The sequence below is a fragment of the Microtus oregoni genome, unplaced genomic scaffold (genome assembly GCF_018167655.1).
Source record: "Microtus oregoni isolate MIOR12 unplaced genomic scaffold, Mior012 000034F_ref0000314, whole genome shotgun sequence".
NCBI classification, from domain to species: Eukaryota; Metazoa; Chordata; class Mammalia; order Rodentia; family Cricetidae; genus Microtus; species Microtus oregoni.
The window spans coordinates 12,889,218-12,914,192 of NW_024543093.1; the positions used below are offsets into that span (position 1 = coordinate 12,889,218).

Genomic DNA, 24,975 nt, shown 5'->3' on the forward strand with positions numbered 1-24,975 from the left:
CAAAAGAGAAATGTAAGATCCTGAACAACTACCAAGCTAGGATGGACAGATTGTGACTTCATCTACTTCCTTATTGTGGCCGGCTACTTGCCGTTCGCCTTCCTAGTTTTTAACTTCATGAAAACTATGACCAAAGATAATTAGCGAAGTGTCTGTCTCTGCGACGACATCATGACCTCTGTCTGAGACAAGGGTATTGGGATAGTTGCTGTCTTCTAGAGGGTCAAGTGTTTCATCTTCCTCCTTTGAGAGGGTAGGGTACGGCCCAGCAGATAACCCAGCAGATATACAGGTCTCTGTGTCCTTTCAAATATTGGGACATCTTTTCTCACTAGAAATTCTCCAGGATTGGAGGTGACGAGAGGTAAACCAGCTACATCAGGCTATAACAGACAGTTACACCTACTCAGTTACGATGCCAGAAGGCCCACAGGTAAGGATAGTTCTTGGAATCTCTTAACTGAGCATACATCACCAAGTGTCACAGCAATGTGCTTATATTTTCCATTACTTTACTTTCTAATATTGAGAATAAGTACCTAAACTTAATATCAGACCAAATAAAAAGGCACATGGAGGCAACGCTTTAAATATACTTTTTTCATTTGTCAATAAAAAAAGCAGGCAGACACCATTATCTCTACTCCAGGTGTATTTGTTAACTTCCCAGTTTACCTCACATTCTTTTCCGATATACAGCCATGAATCTGAGGTCACTGTCCTGCACTGCACTAGAATGACTTATGCTTGCCGGTAACTCTCTACAACGCTGATGGAGGGACACTACAGACAGACCACTATTTAAGCACACACCCCCTTTGCATTAAGAGGCAAAGTGGCTCAAACAGGACAACAAAACACTGGACAAAAACCAAATAAGAGTAACACTGCTAATTTCCTACATCTGTTGCTCCCATCGTCAGTGTGCAGCCCAGGTCGGCCTGCTGGGAGTGCAGGCCTGTATCACCACATCCAGTTTGTCTTCAGTGTGTCTGAGTTTAAATCTTCCAGTGTTAAGTGGAAGGCTGGTATGGATGGAATTATTGTCACAAGAGTCTAGGATAGAGAGGTATAAGGCAAGCGAATGGCACCAATGGGTGCTGGCCATGCGCACACTTTAGTAAGACCAGACCACCCAGGCTGGCTGGGCTCAGAGGCCGACCCAGACCTTGTAGGTCATTCTTACTTTATTGGGCTCTAGTTTGTTCTGTATTTCCTTGTTCCACTATTTTCTAATTAGGACAAGGTGAGAGGAAAGGTTCAGTTAGTCTAAGAATACTTAGCCACACCTCACACTGTCTTACTCAAATATTTTTACCTTTCTGAACATACACCTAATTTCGACCTACAGATGTTTTAAAGATAAACAGTAAAGTCAGCTGAAGAGACAGGTGGGGCACAGGGCTAAGGACTGGCACCACCCTTGGGCACGGCTCTGGTGAGTGAGCTGCTCAATGGTGGTGGCAGGACCACCTAGTGAGTCTTCTCCAGGAAAGCCTTGCAGCACCTGAGGCATTGCTGGTACACCACTTCGAAGTCAGAGTCATTGCCCTGCAAGGACAGAAAAAGAATAACCAACAATGGTTTATGGTAACACTGTCCTCAGAAGACCCAAACCTGTCATTTAATACTACAGAATACATCCTGCCCATCAGAACAGTGGCCCCAAACCTGAAATGTACTTACATAATAGGGATCTTCAATAATGAGTTGTTTCTGTGGATCATAGCTCCCAAGTAGCTCAATTTTAGCTTTGCAGTTTTTAACTTGATTACTTTTTCTATTCAAATCTCTGTAAAATCGAAACATGAACTTAGATTTCTGATCTATGGTTTTAAGTTAAACAGGGACATCTGCTCGGGTTTATGAAATGTCCTATCAAGATACATCAGTGCAACCTGATGAGAAATGAAACCGAGCACTCTGCAGGCCTGTGGGCTCCTGCGGCTGACGCCAAAGCACTGACTCTCAGTCCCAAACGGGCATCTTTAAGTCACACAATTATTAGCTTTTCTTTTGATTTTGAAATGTATTTTGATACAATAAAAATGATACCATTTCAGACACATAAAATGCCAGGAAAGAACTCAAAAAACAAAACAAAACAATGTATACCGCATTCCAAGACAAAGGGACAGCATGCAGTATAAACTACGTTCAGGTCAAATGAAGACAGGAGCAAGTGGGGCTGAGTGCGAGGCAGGTGAGTGAGCCAGGTGCAGCTATGGCTGGAACAAACAGTTTAGTGGAAGGCATGGGGGCCACGGGGCGGCAGCTATGGTTTTAGGCCCTTCTATGCCCACCCACCTGTCTCGTGAAACATAGGGGAGTACCCTAAGTCCTGCAGGGGAGTACCCTAAGTCCTGCGTTCCTTGACTTCTTCTGGGCAATAAAGGGAATTTACTAATGAGGGGTGTGGCCCTGCAGGCCACATCAGCATTACAGAGCAGCCACTGCTACTTACCAGCTTAGCCCATCAGTGTTAATTAACGAAAATTACAAACCCAGTGAAGTCTGTCCTCTCATAGTTACTCTAGAGCGCTACACTCACAGGAAATAAGATACAAGATACTCCGCATCTGTTCCAGCAGCTAACAGAATCAGCGCAAATCAATGCGCCACCTCTACCTCTAGCCCCAAACCAGCTGGCCTCCAAGCTCGTTCATGGCAGTAGCTGGATTTTCTCTTTATTTGTAAACAGATCTCTGAGACAAACACACCCTACCCTCTGATATTCTTGGCTTTCTGGAAAATTCTGTAAATTACAATCAACCTTGTACATTAAAAACTGTAAGACAACAGAAAATCGTTTTGTACGACTTGCTGGGCCTATGATAAGAATGGAAGGCAGACAGAAACACTGTTTAACATATGATTGCCTTGTAAAATGGGCAGGTGTGGTGGCGCTCACCTTTAATCCCAGGCTGCAGGAGACAGAGGTGGCTGTGAGTTCCAAAACAGACAGGGCTACACAGAGAACCCCTGCCTCAAAAAACCAAATATATGTAAGATTACCTCAGATTGCTTTCATCCATACATAGGATATAATCGAATGTGGCAAAGTCTTCTTTTGTAATCTACAATTAAGAAGCCAAAACACAGTGATTACATACATACAAAACAGTAATTGGGAAAAAAACGTGTAATTACATGTTAACTCATGAACTAAATTACATGTTCAGTCATTAACTAAAAATTTAACAAAACAAGCAATTTAGGATATTTTTAAGTAAAATACTGTATTTCCAAATCTATATTGAAAAATAATTTTGTAGACGGTTCTTTGAAATAATTAGAAAATATGAAGTGTGAACATAAAGTTGACTGGTCCCTCAGTAAAGAAATGGAATTCTGTGGACACACGGAAGCGACTTCCCGCAATCGCCTCCACCGCTCCTTCTGTCACTCCTCTGATTATCTGGGGCCTCGGTCACACATTCCAGACTCTGGTGGGCATCCGTCATCCATGAAGGACAATAGAGTCTCCTGAATACCAAGCCAGGGAGAGGAGATACAAGCCTCAGAAGAGGGAGAGGAACTGGTTTTCAGCGGGTAGCAGCTCCACCAGGGACAAGAATCCATGACTTAACATGGAAGGGATCCCTCTAGGACTTCATCAGATGTACTTTTTTCTGCACCATAACGTTTAAGACATTTAAGTTCTCTTAAATATAGTTGAAGAAATTTATCTTCTAGATTTTGACTATCTGGAAAGCACCTGGGTAAAAGGAACAATGACTATAGCCAAACAATAATAAAATGGTCACCTGCATGTTACTCTATTAAAAATATAAAGTTTTAGCTTTTAGTATACACTTCTATTAACTTTTAGCATAGCATTTAAATAATTACAAAGGGCTGTATTATTTTAATATCCCCAAGACTACAACTTATTTCAAAGATATTAAGCAAATACTATTATATAAAATGTTATTTTTTTCAAGTTATGAGAAATCTTAGCATCAATTTTGAACTTACTGCAATTAATTTGTCCTTTAAAAAATGGTTAACGCTTAACAATTTATGGTGTGAAACTACACTAGATGTTTGGATTTTAAAATAACGGAGGAAGAAGAGCAGCTAGAACCTCATCTCAGGAAGAATGCACAGTAAAGCATTTCCGCATGCACTCACACAGGACATGGCATCTGACACCAACCCCATTACCAAACAGAATTAGAAAACCCACACCGAATAAGATTCTTCCTCAAGGTCATGAGCATGTTCCTAAGAAGACCTGGCTCACTACAGCAGCGTGGCGGAAACACAGCCACAGATGACACATCACCTCCAGGTGAGTTCCCATGCATGGACCTTACCTGCTGGTCCCAGAGAGCGCTGACTGGACCCTACCCAGAGCTCTCCCAAGGGCTTTTTAACTCTCAAGTCATTAGTCCAAGAGTTCTTTAACTCTCAAGGCATTCAAGCCCATGTCCAGACAGCCCATTTACAGGGGTTTTATCATTGTTAAAAGTAAAACAAAATTATTTTTGCAAACAACCCATTTATAGGGGTTTTATTATTGGTAAAAGTAAAACAAAATTTTTTTCTTAGTTAAAAAATACAAATTCAGGACTAAAGAAAAACTCAGTGGTGAAAAGCACTTGTTGCTATTGCAGGGGCCCAGGTTCAGTTTCCAACAACCACATGGTGTCTCACCACTGTGTCCTTCAAGTTTCAATGCCTCTGACACCCTCCTCTAGCCTCTGCAAGCACTACACAAATGGGGTACACAAACTTTCAGGCAAAACACTCAGAAAACACATAAAACAAAAATAAGTATTTTTTAAAACATTAAAAAGCCAGAACTATGGCTTTTTTCTTAAGATTTTTTTTCAATTTGTTTATTTGTGTGTGTGTGTCTGTCTGTCTGTCTGTCTATGTGGAGGTAAGCACCTGTGTGCAGGTGCTAATAGAAACTAGAAGGCATCTGCTCCCCAGAGCTAGAGTTATGATCTGCCTAGCATGGGTGCTGAGGAAGACATCGCCCTAGCCCACAGGCATCTTAGTTTTCAGTCCAGGGCCTGCACTGTCCGGCAGGCAGACTCTCTCATCAGCTTCTGCACTGGGTTCTATTAGGTTATGCCATCCAAGGTAAAGTCATGTGCAGTTGAGGAGTGTTTCCAAAGGACCTGTGGACCACGGTGAATATAGCTGTTGGACACGAGAGCACAACTAAGGAAGCATGCACAACAGCCAGGGCGGAGAGGTCAGTACCGTCAATGCCCAGAAGGCGCCGTGAGAGTGGAGACTCGGGCCAAAGCCACGGTGGAAAAGCAGGGCCCCAACTGCCTAGTTGTCAGTCTGGGAAAATGGAGAAGAAACCGGGAACAGCCTCAGAAGAGCAGGGCCACAAAACGAGAGCTGGTAGAGGCTGTCCCTTGTGGCCTGACCAAGTCCTCCACTACCAGGGCAGAAAGCCCAGCAGGCCAATGAGAAGTTGTGTGGACTCAGTAAAGAAAAGACCAACATTCAATGCTCCGAGCTGTCCCACCCCAGAGGGTGCTGTCCACGCCACACCTCAGGCCCAGCAGAAGGAGCCGAGTACCATTACCAGAAGCTTCCAATTCGACCGAGACACTTATCTCCCTGCATCCTGACAACAAAGGCACTACGATTGTTTACACACCACCTGCAACAGTGCCCAGCAGAGAGCAGAAAACAGACCTGACAGGCCTGTGATTTCAGCTGCTTGTTTGTGACTGGGGAAGCAGGAAGATCGTGATCACGGGCAACCCTGGCTACACAGTGAGACCATCAAACTAAAAAGTCAACAATGCTGGGGATGCATCTCAGTGGCAGACCATTTGCATACAGGCATGCGTACCTAAGGTACTCAATTCTCAATATTCCAAAAACGGTAAAAAGAGAGCAGGCTCAGAAAATGACAGTATGTTCACAACACTGCGAGCTCATGGCAGCTTTCGCTACTGCACAGTATAGAGCCCATCAAGGCCCTGGCAAGGATGGGGTAGGAGCACATGAGGCCTGACCCCAGCTGAGGAGGTAATTTTTCTTAAGTAGTGCAGTCAATGGTAAGCTACCCACTATCAAGTAAATAACCCCATACCACAGGCACAAAGACAACCCTAATTAAACTCAGTGGGATGAACACACACACACACACACGCAGGAGGGAGGAATGTTGGGAAGGAAGAATTCAACGACGTGAGAAGGAGATAATAGGAAAATAGATAAGTGAACAGGGGCAAATACATTATGCGCAGATTAAATGATCAAGAATAAATTATAAAATAATAGTAACAGGATGATGTTCAAAAACTGTAAGAGGCTAAGTTTCACCAGAAAAGATCAAGTAAAACTTAAAACAGCCGCTAATAAAATAACAGACACCAACAACTCTATAAATACTTCTATGGATTTTGTTAATAAGATGACAGACACCAATAACTCCGTAAATACTTCTATGGACTTTGGAAATAGCAAAATGCTTAAAGCAGAAAACAAGTTAGCAGGGAATCTCATAATCCAAATAAAGTAACAGGATAGAAACCAGAGAAAAGAACATAAAGATTTTATGTTTAATGTACATAAAAGTTGTCTCTTAGAAAAAAGGAAAATATGGTAAAACAAGAGACTGCCATTTCCCAGAATTTTAAAAAAATCAAGTCACAATTCAAAAAAGCATATTTTGGTCTCCCCACAGCAAAGCTGCTTAACTCTAGACCAGAAGAAAAACAAGCAGCCAGAAAGAAGATGGGTAATTTCAAACCAAAGGAACAGCAAAAACAATTGATCAGATCAATTTTTCTAAAGTAGAGATATTGTCATTTTTTTATAAACTTGTAAAGATAAGAAAGCGTTCCCAGTGTATTGAGGTTACGGGACAGAGACTAGGTACAAACCCACCAGACCCCTGCACTCAGCCTCTGCACTCACGCTCATCCATCTGCAGTGGTGTAGACACTAGGTACAAACCCACCAGACCCCTGCGGCGCTGCCCATAGCAGTCCCACAAAGAAGCTCCACACGCCCAGCAGAGGGAGGACAGGCAGAACAAGAAAGCGCCTAACACTGACCAGGACACACTGCTGTTACACTCAGCAGCAGCACGAAGATACTGTAAATCCGTGGACTCCACCTCTGTGCCAGGGATATGGTGCAATCCCTGCACTGGGGAAGATAAATCAGGACTCCCTGAAGTGAGGCTTGTCAGGGTACAGAGTAACACCCTGAGGGGACAAAAGGAAATGCAAATGTATCACTTCCTACAGGGTTAAAAAGCAGAAGGAAACTTTGGGGTGAGCTCTGAATGAGAGGGAAGAAGCAGGCACGTAACCTCAAAGTCATAAGGAAAGCAGTGCTTGAACAAGGGCAGTTCTCCACAGCTCACCATGCAACCCAAGACGTTACCACTGAGCTAAAAAGAACTAGCATTCTAACAAGATGCCATCCAGTAAATTGAGGCTGACAGTTTAGAGAACTAAAACTTAAGAACTGTACTAGAATAGTCATTTATTTACATAAAGCACAGCGATTAGTAAAGAACCTATAAGCATAAGCGAAAAAATGTGATATTGACCTACAAAACAGTCTTTACTAATGTTTTGGAACTAAAAGTCGAAAACAATGGTTGAGAACTTTTTCTTAAAAATAAAGTGAAAAGAAAAACACAAAAAGATTCCATGGAAATCCTACTTATAGCTAATTATTAAAACTACCCTCAAGGGAGCATCTGTCTTTGCCTTAATTTTAATTTATGAATTTAAACTATTCCATTTGCTTTTGTGGCCTACTGAGAGAATGAAGAGGCAGCATGTCTTACGGTTTTGACCGGCCACATTCCCTAGACGGGCAGACTGGCCTGTATGCAAGAGCCTAAAGTGCTTCAAGTGAACAAATGATACAAGGTCTTCCACTCTCTGCCTGATGAGAACTGCACTAAGAAGGGCCATGCACTACCCGATTTACATGAAGAACTCACAGAAATACAGCCGTCAGCTCTTCATCTGTAACTGAAGAACTTGTTATTTCCATAGTCTTCAAGACAACTATTAAGTGTTCATAACAACACCAGAGTTCTCCTATATTTTTAAGGTACTTCAAAGCAGAAAAGATGTGTGTGTGTGTGTGTGTGTGTACACACATACAGTGTACCTGCTGTACCAATAAACTGGTAACATAAGCAGAAAGGATCTCTAGGGAAGTTTGCACAAGGTAACAGAATAAAGACCCCCAACTCAGGTCTGACTCAGGGTCAACATTACCTTACTGTATTTTCTGCCATTTATTTGTACTTTAACAAGTTACCCAAGGTCACTGACCATTCAGAACTACACAGGTAGCAAGCTAGTTCAAATATATCCAGCAACACATAGGGAGGTCAGTCTCTCAATTTAGTAGAAATTAAACAAGATCTTTTCTACCTGTCTTGCCTTATGGGCTGTGCTAATGCCATGATTTCTTAGGCAGCTGACAGCTCTTGGGTCTGGGGGCCGGCCCACGTTCCAGTCGGAAACAGCGCTGCTGTCAATGGCCCACTGTAACACAAAACATATGTCAAGTTCCAGTACGGTACCTGCCGTGCAGTGTGATTCATGGGGATGCCATGTTGTCTCATGCAGTTCTGCCCACGATAGTCAGGGGGGTTCCCCACTTCATAGGTGGATGTAGCCGCACTGTCTATCCTCCACTGCAGGAGAGAAAAAAGATGCTCTGGCACCTGGCCACCCAGAAGGGTCCAGCCTGGCCGCCATACGCTACTGGATAGTACTCACATTAGCTGAAACATTCTCATCAGTTACCAGTTTCCTGAAAACTGCTTCTGCAATGGGTGACCGGCAAATGTTACCTTGAAAAAAGAGGGAGAAGACATACAGGGGTTGTTAGTTGTGGCAGAAAGGTAGATATCAATACCTGGCCCACAGAACAGGTGAACGACTCCTAACGTGGATGCCCAGTAGCTGCATTTAAGGTTGGGAAAGAGTACAGCATTCCCTGGCAGAACAGTTGATCAAGCTATGTAGTACTATGTAGCACTATGGTAGGCTCGCAGAGAGAGCCGATCAAACTATGTGGTACTATGTAGCACTATGGTAGGCCCCTGGATAGAGAGCTGTTAAAGATATAGTTTCTTCCTGCAAGGTGGAAAGTTCAGAAGAGCTCAAGATGGAAGCAGAGACACTCAGTGAGATTCCATGAAAATGCCAAAGGGAAATAGTCTAAGGCAAGTGGGATTCCTACATTCCCTCACCCTCCCTTTCATCAGCCCAGACCACTCTAGTAAGGCAAGCTTATAAGAGGAAAAGATGCAGACTTAATTAATTTCATTTGACATGGAAACTTTCTGAAGGGCCAGAGTCTGACAGAACTGACCCAATTCCCATCTGTTAACGTTAGTGTGTATAACTGGATGACAAAGTCTGAGGACGGATAGTTGTGACTGGCCAGAGCCCCTCTTCCTAATGAGACACATGCAGGGGGACCCGCAGGAGCCCAGTGAGGTTTGTCTGAATCTCACTCTTTCTCCAGAGTCCTGCTTGGGAAGGTTTTCCTTTTTACATCCTAATTCGTTTGATTTTTTTTCTGTTTATGTTTGGGTGCTCGGGCAAGTGTGCAGATGATGGGGGTTGTCAGGTGTTCCCCAGAAGTTGTCCACTTCATTTTCTGAGACACAGTTTCTTTATTTCTTTTATTTATCTAATTAACTTTTTTTATTCATTTATTTTAGTTGCCCCTCCCTCCTCTCCTTCCACTCCCCTACCTCCTTTCCCGTGTACCTCCCTTCCCATCCACTCCTCCTTCTTGAGTCAACAGGGTTTCTTATTGATTTAGAGCAACCTTAGTAGGAGAGGCTTGCTGGCCAAGAGGATCAGAGACCCAACAGGCTCTGCCTATCCAGTATGGGGTTACGAAAGGATGTTACCATGTACAGTTTTTTGTTTTGTTTTTCTTTTATTTAAACATAGGTTTCTGGAATGAAACCCAGGTCCCTCCAGCTAAGATCTCCCTAGCCCTGATTTTTTTCATAAAGCTCTCCCTCAGTACTGTTTCCCCACCAAAAGGCTTTAAGCAGATCACCACATATCCAGGTGTGACACAATTAATACAAACCCAGAGACAGATATTGAAGACCAGAAAAGCAAGGCAGCTAGTCACTGCCTCTGACCTCTACCTCAATCCAAAAACGGCGATCCTGCCCCTAGGAATCCTCAGAACCCCTCTTCTATTCCTCTCTAGTGCTGGGATTAAAGGCGAGTACCACAACCACCCGGTTACTATGGAAACGATCGTGACTACTAATTAGATTAAAGGAGTGTGCCACCACTGCCTGATCTGTATGGCTGATCAATGTGGCTATTTTACTCTCTGTTCTTCAGGCAAACTTTTTTTTTATTAAAATACAAATTAAATATACTTTTTATAGCCAATAGTGATGGACCCCTGTCATTATTTTGAAACTTTAGAACTAGCTGATGTGTAATATCTCAGCATGTAAAGATAAAATGAAAGATGTCTCCATCTCTCTATAAAAAATATGACATTAACTGCGAAGTAACAGTTTTGTTTCTCTACAATGTAAAAATCTGAGCCATTTCATCATTTTAGTATATTCACTCATACTTCCGATGCTATTACTTAAAATAAGATACGTAAGAATGGATGAAAAGTATCCTACTTCTACAGAGACTACAAATCATACACCCTATAAGATCAATAAACGCAACTCCCAATGCTAATAACCTGCCTGTAGCTTCCCAATTTGTGTTATTAAAATTAATGCTATTAAAAGATACACAGTTGATATGTTGCCTAGCACATACAAGATCCTATGTTAGGTCTCTTATCCCATCAAAAATGAATAAACAATAATATACATATATACACTAAAAGCCAGTACACTGGGTATAAGAAAAACACAAAGTCACAGAGTTTACCTTTTACAAGTTCTGGAACTTAAACATTTCCTCAGGTCTCTTCCAACAATAGTGGCTAGAGCTGAGCCCTTATGTTTTTGTCCAATCTTGACCAGTTGAAGAGAGCAAAAGCTCCTACCATAATCTTGATAAAACAAGAAGCTCTTCTTAACCAGCAGCCCCAGCCCTGACAAACTGCTGATGATTCTGTACATTGCCACCTCATCTTCAAGGAGCCCAAAGAAAGGTTCTGAAGGAATGAAACGTTTGCATCTCTAACACAGCAGTTTTCGCCGCGCTCGTCATGGGCTCTGGGTACAATGCGTTTGGACCACCCTCAAATTTTCCTGGACTAGCAATTCCCACCTGACTAGCACACATCTGACTAAGGGCATCCCTGCTTCACCCAGGATCTCCTGCAGTCTTATCTCCACACTGCAGATGAATAAACTATACCCCTCCCCATATCTGTTCTGAACCTCCCATGGATTATCTCACTCCAAGGAACCCCATAGCCTCCCATAATCTGCACTCCAAATAGGGGCCCAGAAATGACAGTTCATGGCCTACCATTTTCGCAAATAGTCCACATGGTTAACGAAGTTTTTAGTGTTAAGTCATTTAAAAAAATACAAATGCAGAAGATCTTGTGCTATGTGAAAATTGTATCAAGTCCATGAACAAGATCTACTGAACATAACCAAGCTTGATTGCTCAGGGGCCACCTACGGCTATGCGACTCTTCACCACACAAAGCTTAAGGATCCACTCTGGCTCCTTACAGAGCATGCAGATGCCAGACCTAAAGACGTCACTTCTCTCCGTGTATTTAGAAGGATCTGAAGGATCTAAGTTTGGTCCCTGTGGGCAAAGAGATCTTGACTGAGAAAAGCTGCCTGGCCTCCAAACCCAGGTACCATGATTCCGCTGGCCACAGCTCTCACCTGAAAATCACATGTTCTGTCTGATGGGCCAGAACAGACAGGCCTCCTGGCCACCTTCAGGTCTCTGCTCACTGGCCACTGTCAGGTGAGTCCTGATGACAAACTACACCCTGTCCCCACTCTGTTTCTACATTTACTGAACACTTCCCACCAGCTGAACAAAGGCCTCGATGATCATAGTTGACAGAATACAGGCTTCAGAAAGGAGGCTGAGGCTTCCCCTGCAGTGTGGACCACTGGATACATCCCCAGTGGTAAAAACAAAATGCTGAACTATACTGAAGACAAACATGTGCAAGCATGTACTTCCTTTTAAAAGTGTGTGCAACATGCCAAGATGGTCAACTATAATAAGCAGAAACAGAGCAATGGGATACTAATAGATACTGAAAGAAACCAGCCTTCAATAAAAACTTTAATGCCCACTATCAACAACAGGGGCCAAACTGTACTTTTTCCTGTTCAAAGAAATTACCTAGTACAGATACCTTGCAAATACCACACTACACTGTACTAAAAATGGAAGAATAAGCTGTTATTCACAAGAAAGATAACTCCTGCTAGGAACTCTACAGGCTGTCAAATAAAAATGAAATATGTAGGATAAAATATCTCTACAGGAGGTAAAAGGAAGAGACCAGTGGTCTAGGGAAGAAAAGACAGGAGTCTTTGATTTTGACTTTTAAAATACGAGGCTTTCCAAGCAAAACCACACAATCAAGGCACAGGAACCACCTTCAGAGCAGGTCAACAACAGTTTCATAAAGGTAGTCCCCACAGGTGGGTGACAGAGACAGCGGTAGACAGGAAAAGTCTTGGCCTACTTCTATCTTAAAGATGAGGTGTGCTACTCTGTAGGAAAAGCAATGGGCCAAGGACTTCAATAACTGGACTGTTGGCAACATAGGCCTTTCCCCTCAGGGTGGAGGCCATGAGGTAAGAACTCTGGAAAAAGAAGTAATCATGTATTACGGAAAGAAAAATCAGCGTGGAAATTCTGAGAATAAAAATTCTGAGTTGGAAGGTATTTGAAAGATTATTTAAAAAAAAAACACACACTTTATTTTTCATGTAGCAGAAGTGAGTGATTGCCCCAGGGATTGGACACCAAGGTTTCTGAGAGACCTAAAGAACAGACAGACCACCGGCTGAGAAGCAAAGCAACTGCGGCCCAAGGATGACACGAAGCAAACCTGCTTGAGACACTCCTGTCAGAATGTTCTTCCTGCAGCCGAGAATCACCTTCAATGAAGGGGAACCAAAAACTCCGGCCATCAACATAGGGGCCAGCTTAGAGAGTCACACTAGAGAGACAAAGCCACCCGGAGCAGTTGGCAGGTGAGAGGGTTTGGAGAAGTTAGGTGACGGATAAGAGCGTGAGGGAAGGGCAAGATTGACGATTTATCTCCACCGATCTTCATAGTTACCTTGACTGATGAGAGAACACAACTCTCAGTAGGTCATAACCACAGTATGATGGAACTACAGGGGAGCGATGGAAAGTAACGTGGGGCCCACCAGAAGAAAGTACATCACTGGGTGCATGCTCTCGGGGCTACAGTTCGTCCTCCTTTCCCCCTCCACGTCCAGTCCACGTGGAGTAGTCTCTAACTCAGGCTCTGCCCACCTGACGACCTCACTGCTTTGCCTCACCGCAAGCTCGGAGTCAAACGGAGGCAAAACAGACCTGGTCTCCCTTAAATTGTTTTGGTTAAATATTTTATCACTGAGATAAGAAAAGTAACTTACAGAGCAAGGGACCGAAGGAAGACAGACTTCAGGGAGGAGGAGCCAAGGGCTTGGAAGAGGCAGGATCAGGACCAAGGTTTGTGGAGGAAGGACATCTGGGAGGGTAACATGGGCTTGGGAATGGCAGGAAGGAGAGCAGGGGCATAATATGGGGCACAACTGCACCGATCTGAGGTTCAGAGGAGCACGGGAAGGTGGGGGATGGGGATGGAAAAAATCATGCAAATGAATGTGCTCTTAGGCGCGGACCCAGTCATGGCCTCCGGCCTCTGCTTCCCTCCACCCAGAGTGATCGTTCAGAACTTGACACCAGGCAGCACCTCAGGGTCCCAAAAAAGAAAACTGTCGAGTCGGCGCGCTCTTACCGAGACACACGAACAACACCGACTTGGACCCAACCTCTGCCATCTTCCCGTGCAGACCCTGGCGCCCAGAGACGGCGTAAGGACGTAGCGCATGCGCACCGCAAGGATTCTGCTGGAAAACCTGCGCAGTCCGCGCCCGACGTCGGCGCGCCTCCGGAGGCGGGGCCAGGGATGTGGGCGTGGTTTTGTGGGCGTGTTGGTGGGCGGGGCTGGGTTGGTGGGCGGGGCCAGCCCCAGGGTCTGGAGTTTTATCTGGGCTGGGTTGTGGTCCCACGCCTAGGGACAGGGGGCGGAGTGAACGCAGAGAAGGTCAATGGCACGGTGTTGTGCAGGGCGGATTAGTACATGCCAGGGCGGCCAATGAGCTCTAGCAGAGTGGTTTGCGGACCCTCCCTGGGCGGCGCTCCTTTGCTCGGAGGTACCGCCCTTCCGGCAAGGGACCCCTCCTCCCCCCGTTGGACCACCGACCCAAGGCGGCGCCGCTGCGCAAGCAGTGGGTTCTCCCGATTAAAAAGAGGGGGTGGTTTAGAAGGTGCCAGAGGAATGAGGCAGGTGGACGCGATTGGGCTACGTTCTGAGCAAGGTTCTAGGACTGGGATCGCATTGGCAGCAGCAGAGCGTACACCTACTCCCTCACCTGGGTCAGGTGTGTGCCCATTGGGCGGGTCCTGCGGGATAGGCTGGCCGAGGAGAACCCTTCCTCTTCCTGGGCTGCTGTGAGGAGCTCCGGCGTCGTGCGGAGCGGCGGGCATCAGTGAGTACGGGTCTGAGCGGCTGGGGCAAGTCGATACTGTGGTCACTCTTACAAAGGGCTTTGTGAAAGGCAATGAAGCAGGCAAGTCCCTGGGTTGTCTGTGCGCACGCACCAAGTTCACACTCCACGGATCCTTTGGCAAATCCTCAGAACTCAAGATTAGTTCCTACACTCTCGGTCGTGAAGGTTTTGGTTGACTGTGAATGAACCACAGTCGTTGTCAGCCCCTTTACCGAACAACGCCTCCTGCATTTCCAGTTTTGAAGACTGATTTTCATTTTGTTATTTCTCTAGTAGCTGATATTTTACCACCTTCGGGTTTCAAATTGTTTTGAGAAACGGCATCCTGTGTACGTGACACAAATGGGAAGGAAGAGCTGCCCCTTCGATGCAGAACCGAAATTTGTGTAGGGCTTTTGTGAAAACGGGGTCTCTGGGAAGGGATATTCCCTCAGGCAAGGGTCTCACACGGGTTTGGGGCTTCCAGAAGAAGTCTCAGGTCTTTCCTACAGGGCCACTGGTTCTGCAACGCCCTGATAAGGGGGTTGGGGTGGAGAGTGCCCCGGGTGCTGCGCCTTTGAGTGTAATGCCTGTACGTTCCTTTTTCGAGCTCTGAGCAGTTATCTCAACTGTGAAATGTGCCGTCTTCACTTCAACAAATGCTACCCACTGCCCCGCTAAGGCAGAGCAGGGAAGAAAAATTTGAGAAACCACCTTCATCCACAGGAATGCCCTGCCCTGCTCTGTGTTTATCAAGCGAACAGGTTCTGTGGCTCAGGTACTTCCATGAGCTATGAGGAAATGTTTTGATTACTGAGTCAGTAAAGCTGCACACAAAGTGTAGAGACTAGCAGGGCTGGTTTTAAGGTGCTGTTTTATTCTACTCTGCGGCCTGTTATTGAAATGCCATAGTAGCATCTGGCGGTTTGTAAATTGCTCTGTTGGAGGTTCAAGTGGAGTAAGTAGTAACTTCCATCATGTCTATGGCATCTTAATTAAGGAGAAATTGTTATTGGGTCTCTCTGTTCAGTTTCTGTGAAATGAGTCAATACTACTCTTCGACTTTTTTGACTTTATAAAAGTTAAAAAAAAACTTTGATACATTTATTCTTCTTATTTTTATTTTCTGATTTCTCCCTATTAAAAAAATAAGTATTTAGTGTTTCAAAATAAAAAGCTGATAGTAGTTAAAGGTAAAGTTTGCATACTGTGAGTACTAAGAGCCATAGGTCCTCGTCTGTTCACTGATTTGCAAATGTGGTGGGAAATGATAGGATTCTTGTTTAAGGTCTAAAACAAATTAATTTTTTTCCATTTTTTACAAATGACAGATAAGCATGTATCTATGATCCTGCCCTAAGTCAACAAGTCCCTGAATTTCTCTGGGCAGCAGGTAGAAGGCAAAGATTCTCTGTCTGTTGCTCCCAGCTCTATTCCCATCCACAGCCAGGTACGGGAGAGGGAAAAGCAGTAAAATTTACTGAAGGAGGTTCATGGTCTGACCAGGAACAGAGGTTCTGAATTACTGATTTGACAAACTTGGTGTCCTTAAGACAAAATAGGCAGTTAAAACTCAAGCCTCGGAAAGATTGCATTGATCTAGAAACAAAGGTGGAAGATGTCAACATCAGTGTTTTAAAGCTATGCTCCGCAAGAAAGGCAGCCCTTCAGAGTCTCTTGAGATATTTGACTTGTTTTTAGGACTGTTTTATCAACTTTTCTGAATACTATATAAACCTCGTTGTGCTCTTAGTCCTTTGGTTTCTTGTCTGATTTTTATCAGCTTAGCAAATTACCCTTGCAAATTAAAATTTTAAGACATGGATTAATACAGAATGAAAATTTAGAAAGCCACTTCTAGATATCCCTTTCCTATATGGACTGTTTTTATATTCTGTTGATATTTGTTTTTATTTGTGTGAGAGCGTTGATGTTTTTTGAGAGTTGGTTGTTGGTGCTATTAATTTATGATCTTATACTCTAATAGGAAAAGAAGGAGTGGACCTTGATCTCCGGGTTTTTTGTCTTGACCCTGGTTCTAGTTTAGAAGTAGTGATCAGCTTTGTTACTCCAATGGAAATTTATTCAGAGTAAGATATGAATGACATTTTTTGGCCCCTAGCCTGAGTTATTAATAAATTGTCAGTATGTAAAATGACTTCCAGATCTTAAGTTCACTGAAGCTATAAGGTTAACAAAGCAAAATTTTCCTCCCAACGTTTATTTTTATTTTTTTATTTTATTTTTTTATTTTTGGATTTTCGAGACAGGGTTTCTCCGTAGCTTTTTTTGGTTCCTGTCCTGGAACTAGTTCTTGTAGACCAGGTCTGCCTGCCTCTGCCTCCCAAGTGCTGGGATTAAAGGCATGCGCCACCACCGCCCAGCTCCTCCCAACTTTTAAAAAGTCTCCTTAATGTATCAATCATTTGAAATTTGAAAATTCAAAAATATTCTAATATTTTAGTTGCTTCTGAAATAAATTTACTTTCTTGGCTTGAAATTCTGTATTCACTTTTCTCTTCAGAAACAAAAACCTTATAGTTTGCTTGGCTTTGGAACTGAGCTGCTTTTCTGGGTATTCAGATCCCGATTGTGATGTGAAGTTGAGTAGATATTGCAGTCATTCAGCAGAACCATTGACAGGATGTCCATAACCATGCTCTGTTGTCATTACAACAAAACGGAAACGTGAGAGGCTCAAGATTTGAAGCTGAGTACAGGAACTAGGATCTCTATCCAAACTTTCAGTTCACACATGTTCTTTCTGATAGGAATTTACTGCCTGTAACTGATCAGGCAATATGATCTTACAGAAAATTTCACAGAATCCCAGGTACTTTTGTAATTCAGCTGACTTGCTGAAGCCCTCCCTGGAACCAGATATATCCTAAAGCAACCCACCCTGATGCAAGACATCTTAGGGGAGAAAAAGTCTCTTTTCTGCTTACAATTCCATGTTGCAATCTGTTGTAGCAGAGAAGTCACAGTGGTTGAAGCAGTTGGCCACATCGGATCTGTAGTCAAGAGGAGAGCAAAACAAATGCATGAAATCTTGCTGACTTATTTTCCCATAGCTTTCTCCTCTCTTACTGTTCAGGAGCCTCCACCTGGGGAATAGTGCCACCCATAATAGCTTAGTTAAGACAGTTCCCCTCAGACGTGCCCTGATCTAGATAATTCCTCTTTAACACTGTCTTCCCAAGTGATTCTAGGTTGTGTCAAGTTGAAAGTTAAAACTAACTAGCGTGTTAACCAATGTATTTGAAGAGCATCTAGAGATACACAGAGCTTAGCAGGTTCAAGGCAGAGGTCAGTCCAAGGCTTGTCTCCACGGTGCAGGTCTGTTTAAGTTGGGAACTGACAGCTAGGAGGCTTGATTGGAACTCCCATAGAAGCGAATGTGCTAAGCTGAAGCTCTGGAAACAGGAGATTTTCACCCGTCTTTCCTGTGTGTGTTCACCAAATGGTCAGATAATAAGCAGCTGGATTCTGCTGTATCATGGGTTGTTGTGGGAATTCATTCAACAATAGCCTCTGGGGGTACCCGATTTAGGAGAGTGATCTTGTCTTCAGTCCACTAAGACTGGAGACCCCTGTGACCGCTAAAGGCTAAATTCATTCTCAAGGGGTCTCTGAGTTTCAACGACTCCGCGTGAACTCACACCCACACCCAGACAGACAGGACAATGGGCGTTACTGGTATTAGACGCCTCAGCTTTTATGTTATCCAGACGAGGGTGTTGAATCCTTTATTGGTCTGATGCATTCTTGAGGTCAGGAGCCTGCTTTTCTGAGCTGCTTTAATGTGTTTCCTCCACGTGTTCCCAATCTACGCCGGTCAGCTCATAGACAGTACTTCTTACTTTGCACGAATAGTTTATCAGTCTGCCTTGTTGTTGGTTCTGGGAAGTTAATGGTATCTACATGTTCAGATGTGTTACTGAAGTGTCGTCCTGGCTCATGCATTCAAAATGGAATCAAACACTGTTTCAGAAGGAAGTCAGCCAGGACATGGCAGAGCCTGAAGCTATCCAGCCACCCAGCACGAAGGAACTTAGAGCAAAGCATAACCTTCCGTTCATAAATTACCACTGTCAGGGTGTCTAGCACTCATCAAACTACTAGAAGTGACTGAACAGGAAGATGGAACCTGGAACCTGGAGAAGGCAGTCAAGGTGGACTTGAAATGACATTGATGATGCAGATACAGGCAGGGATGTCCAATGAGCTCAAGGACTCAAAAGATGGCATGAATGTCACCAGGAAAGACATGCAGAGGAGAGAAGCAAGCAGAATAATTGAAGCTGAAGGCATAGCATTTTGAGGAAAGAGTTCATTGTTGCTTAAAGGGCATATCTGAAAGAAAAATAAGATTGTGAACTTGAAGGAATATCAGCACATGCAGAAAGAGACAAGGGGTGGTATGGGCTGAGAGAAAAGGACCAAACCCTCAGTGACACATTTGGGAAAAAAGTCAGATAAACAAATAGATCTGGAATTGGAGAAGCAAAAATAGAGGAGGAAATTTTAAGTGTATTATAGGAAATGATGCCCTGTGGTTTAAGATGATGCCACTGAAAAAATGGTCAGACGAATCATTTTGATAAATATTCGAGGTATGTATGTGTTTATATACACAAATACATATTTATATTTGGGTGTTAGATATTCATTATATGTAAGGATAATTTACAAAAACAAGACAATACACATTTTTAAATGGGCAATATGTTTTTTTTAACAGAACCATAACAAATAGAAATAAGCACTCTGACCAGGGTACCAGGTAGGCTAACTGCGAATCTTCTCCTTTCCCTCTGCTCCTCCAAATACAATCTCTCAGTCTCATCCCTGACTCTGCAGGAAAATACCTGCTGCAGCCTCCCTTCCCCACTGTCCTCATCTCCAATGGCTCACACAGATCTTCCCCTCCAAACTCCCCCCCCACACACACACCCATTGCTTTGCCCCAACCCCCAACCTCAAAAGTCCTTCTCTGGGAACCTGCAGGCCACTATGACCAGGGAAGCAAGCGGACTAAGAACAGATCTTCACCGCTTCCTTTAAAGCCAATCCCCAGTCTTATCCTCAGCCCTGTACCAGACCGTCTGCTATTGCTTCTCCTCACTCTGTCCCCATTCCCAGATGACTAAACAGATCCTGGTGGAACACCCTGCTTTCTGCCTTTCTGTTGACCCCCTCATCTACTCACCCAGTCCATCCCCATTCCTAAGTGTCAGCTCCCAATACTCAGAAACACAGTTTATCTAGAACCCCAGTGGCCACACCTATTAGGACCCAAGAAAAATTTCATAGCCACTATACTCTCTGCTAAGAAACAGAGAGGAAACAAAAACCAAGGAGCAAAGCCCCCATCCAACAAAGAAGAGGACAGATATCAGCACCTTGAATTACAGTCTTCCCAATCCCAGATGCTTATTTGCCCCTGTAAAAACACAATAATGGCCAGAGAATATGTCTCCACTAGAGATTAGCAACCCTGCCATGGCAGGCCCTGAGTATTCCAACATAGCTGAGGCACAACCTTTATGAATATGATAGAGATCCTTAAAGATGAAATGAATAAATCCCTTAACAAAATTTATGAAAACAAACCATGGAAGGAGATGAATAAAACTGTTCAAGGCCTGAATGATGTGGGATGCCGCTCTGTCTGCTGTGAATATGTTTTCTTACCACTGGTTAATATAGAAGCTGATTTGACTAGTAGCCAGGCAGAATAGAGCCAGGCTGGAAATCTAAGCAGGGATAGAAGGAGAAAGAAGGTGGAGTGGGGAAATGCCAGCAGCCACCTGGAGAAGTGAGATGTGAGGTAACAAGCCATGAGCCTTGTGGAAAAATATGAAATAATAGAAATGGGTTCATTTAAGTTGTAAGAGCTAGTTAATAATAAGCCTGAGCTAATAGGTCAAGCAATTTGTAATTAACATTAAGCCTCAGAATGGCTCTTCAGGAATTAGCAGGCAGGAGAGAAACCTCTACTTACACCTGAAAGTGGAACTAGAATCAGTAAAGAAAACCTAAAACTGAGGGGAATCTGGAAATGAAAAATTTAGAAACTCAAGCAGGAACCACAGAAGCAGATTTCACCAACATAATCCAAGAGATAGCAGAGAGAATCTCAGGCACTGAAGACACGATAGAAGAAATGGATACATTGGTCAAAGGAAATGTTAAATCTAAAAAATTCTGGAAACAAAACATCCAGAAAATCTGAGACATGATGAAAGAATTAATAGGGATACAAAAAGGAGAAGAAACCTAGCTCAAAGAGCCAGAAAATATTCTCAACAAAATCATAGAAGAAAATATTCCTAACCTAAAGAAGGAGATGCCTGTAAAGATACAAGAAGCATACTGAACACCATATATCCTGGACCAGAAAAAAAAAGCCCCCTCAGCACATAATAATCAAAACGGTAAATGTACAGAATGAAGAAAGAATATTAAAAGCTGAAAAAAAAAGACTAAGTAATATAAAGGCAGACCTATTAGAATTACACTTTCCTTCTCAATGAAAACTTTTATAAGCCAGAAGGGCCTGGACAGGTGTCCTGCAGACTCTAAGAGACCATAGATGTCAGCCCAGACTACTATAACCAGAAAACTTTGGAGAAAATAAGATATTCCATGATGAAGCCAAACTTAAGCAATATTTATCTACAAATCCAGCCCTACATAAAATGCTAAAAGGAAAACTCAAACCTAAATAGGTTAACGGTACCCAAGAAAATGCAGGAAATAAAGAATTTCAAAACAGTAAAATCAAGAAATGGAAGCATGCACACACACACACACACAGATAAATAAATAAACAAACAAACAGGAATCAATAATCTGATCTTTGTTATCTCTCAACATCAACGCTCTTAATTCCCCTATGAGAAGACTTGGACTAACAAAATGGGCAGTAAAACAGGATCCATTTTTCTTCTGCATCCAAGAAGCAAATCTTAACAAGGATAGATATCACCTCAGGGTAAAAGGATGGAAAAGTTATTCCAAGCAAATGGACCTAGGAAGCAAGCTAATAAAAGCATCTTAGTATCTGATAAAATGGACTTCAAACCTAATCAAAAGAGATGGGAAAGGACACTACATACTCATCAAAGGGAAAATCCACCAAGATACCATTTCAATTCTTAACACACTTTGTAAAAGAAGCACTGCTTCAGCTTTAATCCGATTGGCCTTCACACACTGGTCGTGGTTTGGTAGTGTGAATATAATTGGCCCCCAAAAGCAATAAAGCATTTCTGCACAACAGACCATCATAGGAATATATATATATAGCAGTTTAGTTTGGATTAGCCCCAAGCTGGAAACAACATAACTGTTTCAGAAAATATGGAGGACTAAATTATGTTCTCACATGTAAGAATACAGCCTGGCAGGAGACAAAAAGATGAATCTCTGATCTCTGCCCAATATATGATTCCCACTTATTTTATGGTGTATCAAATAAGGTAGTTAGGAAAGGTTGGACTCTTGTGACTTTCACTTATGTGAAATTCAAATACAGACAAAACTGATAGAGAGAAATCAGTTTGATGCTACAGATGGGCAAACTAGAAGTGTTTAAAGGAGATGGGACTATTGTATGAACTTCATCAACAAGACAGGTAAATTTGAGAAGCAATATTTAAATACTCTGAAATAAAACTAGGTAATAAAATGCAGAATGCCATGCATACTGTTGAGATGGAAAAGGAGTACAGCACACAGGATATACAGTTCATTTTGCTTTCGTAAACTGAGGATGTACTTCTCCACCCAAAAGTACCATGGGGATGGAGTTTCCCATAACTTTATCCTTACTGATGCTCCTGTGTTGGGCCACAAAGAAGCAAATTGTTAGCTTCCAAGGAAAACAAGCAAGACTCTGCCATGGCTCTATTTCAGTTCCCACTTTTAAAATAAATTACATATTTCAAACACACCAGCTGCCAAAGTGCATCCATACTGTTTAATTTGACAGCTCTATACTTTGCTAAATGAGAGTCTTTCCCTCCCCTGTATTACTTGGTCATTCCTTCTGTTTTTAGTGTGTTTCCATCACCAGGTGAAATGGTGGTATGGATGTCCTCAACGTTTCCCATCTGAAATACGTGATGACCACAGACAATCAGATGAGGACCACTGCTGGTGAGCTCACCTGGACTTTGTCCATGCTTATGTTTGCTCATCCAGAGACAAGAGAATGGTCCACTCTAGCACCAATTCTAATTAGTATTAATAATAAAAACCCAGAGTCAGATATGGGGTTAGTGCTAAAAATCTGAGGGGCAGAGCATCAGTCACTAGAGCATTTTTTTTACCTCTATTGCCCAGACCAAAGGGGAGATCCTGTCCTCAGACCACATCTCCAGACTTCCTCTGTCTCCACCAAACCTCAGACTGCCCTAAGCTCTTGCCTTTTCCCTCGTTATATTCCTCTCTCTGCCCAGCCATATTCCTTCCTGTCTCCACCTCCCTAGTGCTGGGATTAAAGGTGTGGGACTCCCAAGAACTGCGATTAAAGGTGTGTGCCACCACCACCTAGCCTCTAGTGGCACACCTCTGCACTCTGATGTTCAGGCAAGCTTTATTTGTGAAAACACAAACAATACCACTACAGCCTACCTTCTCCACCATGCTATGGAGTTCAAGAGTTGCATGCATCCTATTATGACAAAAACACATCTGCACTGGGAATATAAAATGTTGTATAAGAGCAGGAATATATTCCTGGACATACTAACTCAATTTCTGTGTTTTACTTGTGACAGCCAACCATCTCCAAAATTTCTGATAAGAAAAGCCAAACTGTATCAAATTTTATATCTATTAAAGACAATTGTGAAGTGTATCTTTTGCTCATCCTCAAATTCAATTTTTTATTAACACTAAGGCAATGTAATTATGAGGAGAAGATACTTAGTAAGAAGAAAAGGCTAGTCAGCGTTCATCTAGGATCCCAAGATTCGATACTTCCATAATTGGTGAGAGTTTGAGTGTTTAGTGTTAGCATCTGCAAGGTTTCACAACTTAAGGAAACAGAGATGAGCTAAACAATAAATGAGGCCTCGAAGTCATTCTCTTTGGTAACTTTTGCACTTTAAATACTTAATCATATGAGAGAAGAATGAAGCTGAAATACATTCGGACTTAAATTTTTTCCCCTACTGCAGTATTATTTTTTATCTTTCAGTGAATAACCCTATACCTTCTAATCTGAAATCAGAAGCAAAGAAGGCAGCCAAGATATTAAGAGAATTCACAGAAATAACTTCCAGAAATGGACCTGATAAGATTATTCCTGGTAGGTAAATTTCTAAATATGCTTGTCTTCCACATTGCTTAGCATCTCTCCATAGCTGTCCTACGAAAACAAGCAGACATTTAGACCACCCTCATCTCAGCCCTCAGAGGGACAGCACTGTGCTCTTCCGGTAGGCAAAGTGCCAGTCAACAGAAAAATCCTCCCTCACTTTGCTTCGAGGTGCCAGCCTAAACCCTGGAGTCTCTGCTCCCTTCAGCTTTTTAACATTCAATTTGGGGGGAATTTACAAACAGACTTTCAAAACTACTAGTTAACCTCTCAGGTAAATTTCTATGATTTAAGCTTTTTAAAGCACTTCATAATTTTTTTTTCACAAATAGGGAAATTGTATTTACAATAGCAATATCTTTTATGTGTGTAAGCAAAAGGCACCAAAGAGAATTTGGTCTGTACTTCTGATGAATTCCATAAATGGCTTCCTGTTCTCCTGAGTGACGCTGTTATTTTTGTCCAAAGCCATCATCAACAGCAGCGTTAACTCTGAAATGATACATAGCAGGTGCTGAGGGTGCGGCTTTAACTCCTATGTCCACACATGTGCTGATGTCGCTCACCAAACTCAGATCTCCCCTTGCCACTAAGCAGAGTGAATACGGGTGATGCTGTGGCTTTGGTGGATACCTGCAGTTATAGCTCTCATTTTAAGTGAACTCTGAAATGGGAACAAACTGGTATTGTAAGGAGAATTAGAGTTTCAGTATAAAGTAGTAGTTCAAACAGATCATGAGTTTAAAGGGAAAACCTTTTGGAACAACGAATCATTTAATTTTGTTGTCAAATCCAAAATTTCTTATTAATAATGAATTTAGCTGGGCAGTGGTGGCGCACGCCTTTAATCCCAGCACTCGGGAGGCAGAGGCAGGCAGATCTCTGAGTTCGAGGCCAGCCTGGTCTAGAAGAACTAGCTCTAGGACAGGCTCCAAAGCCACAGAGAAACCCTGTC

General features: G+C 42.9%; 2 protein-coding genes across 4 annotated transcripts in view; one reads left to right on the forward strand and one right to left on the reverse strand.

Moving 5' to 3' along the window:
- Positions 1 to 585: 585 nt before the first annotated feature.
- On the reverse strand, positions 586 to 14,042 carry Acp1 (acid phosphatase 1). 2 transcript variants are annotated; one of them, XM_041630326.1, is made up of 6 exons: positions 13,936 to 14,042; positions 8,739 to 8,812; positions 8,388 to 8,501; positions 3,016 to 3,077; positions 1,687 to 1,792; positions 586 to 1,551 (listed from the first exon to the last, which is right to left on the reverse strand). In XM_041630326.1, the coding sequence occupies exons 1-6, from the start codon at positions 13,976 to 13,978 to the stop codon at positions 1,474 to 1,476; spliced, it is 477 nt and encodes a 158-aa protein (XP_041486260.1). In that variant the 5' UTR covers positions 13,979 to 14,042; the 3' UTR covers positions 586 to 1,473. The 2 variants fall into 2 exon arrangements, with proteins under 2 accessions (XP_041486260.1, XP_041486259.1); XM_041630325.1 differs by lacking the exon at positions 8,388 to 8,501 and adding an exon at positions 8,540 to 8,653.
- A 195-nt stretch (positions 14,043 to 14,237) lies between these two features.
- Positions 14,238 to 24,975, forward strand: part of Sh3yl1 (SH3 and SYLF domain containing 1) — a 37,834-nt gene continuing 27,096 nt past the window's right edge. Inside the window, exons 1-2 of one of the 2 annotated variants that reach the window (XM_041630332.1) lie at positions 14,238 to 14,689; positions 23,901 to 24,011. In XM_041630332.1, the coding sequence (XP_041486266.1) occupies position 14,689; positions 23,901 to 24,011 (112 nt within the window). In that variant the 5' untranslated portion in view covers positions 14,238 to 14,688. Of the gene's footprint in view, positions 14,690 to 22,755; positions 22,856 to 23,900; positions 24,012 to 24,975 lie in introns of those variants that run through there. The other variant, XM_041630331.1, reaches the window with a different exon arrangement.

Bases quoted from the DNA above. Each gene is read 5' to 3' on its own strand.
- Acp1 (XM_041630326.1), bottom strand. From the start codon at position 13,978: ATGGCAGAGGTTGGGTCCAAGTCGGTGTTGTTCGTGTGTCTCG. The intron at 1,793-3,015 runs GTAATCTTACAT...TCGATTTTACAG, and splicing joins ATGGATGAAAGCAATCTGAG to AGATTTGAATAGAAAAAGTA. The intron at 1,552-1,686 runs GTAAGTACATTT...CTGTCCTTGCAG, and splicing joins TTATTGAAGATCCCTATTAT to GGCAATGACTCTGACTTCGA.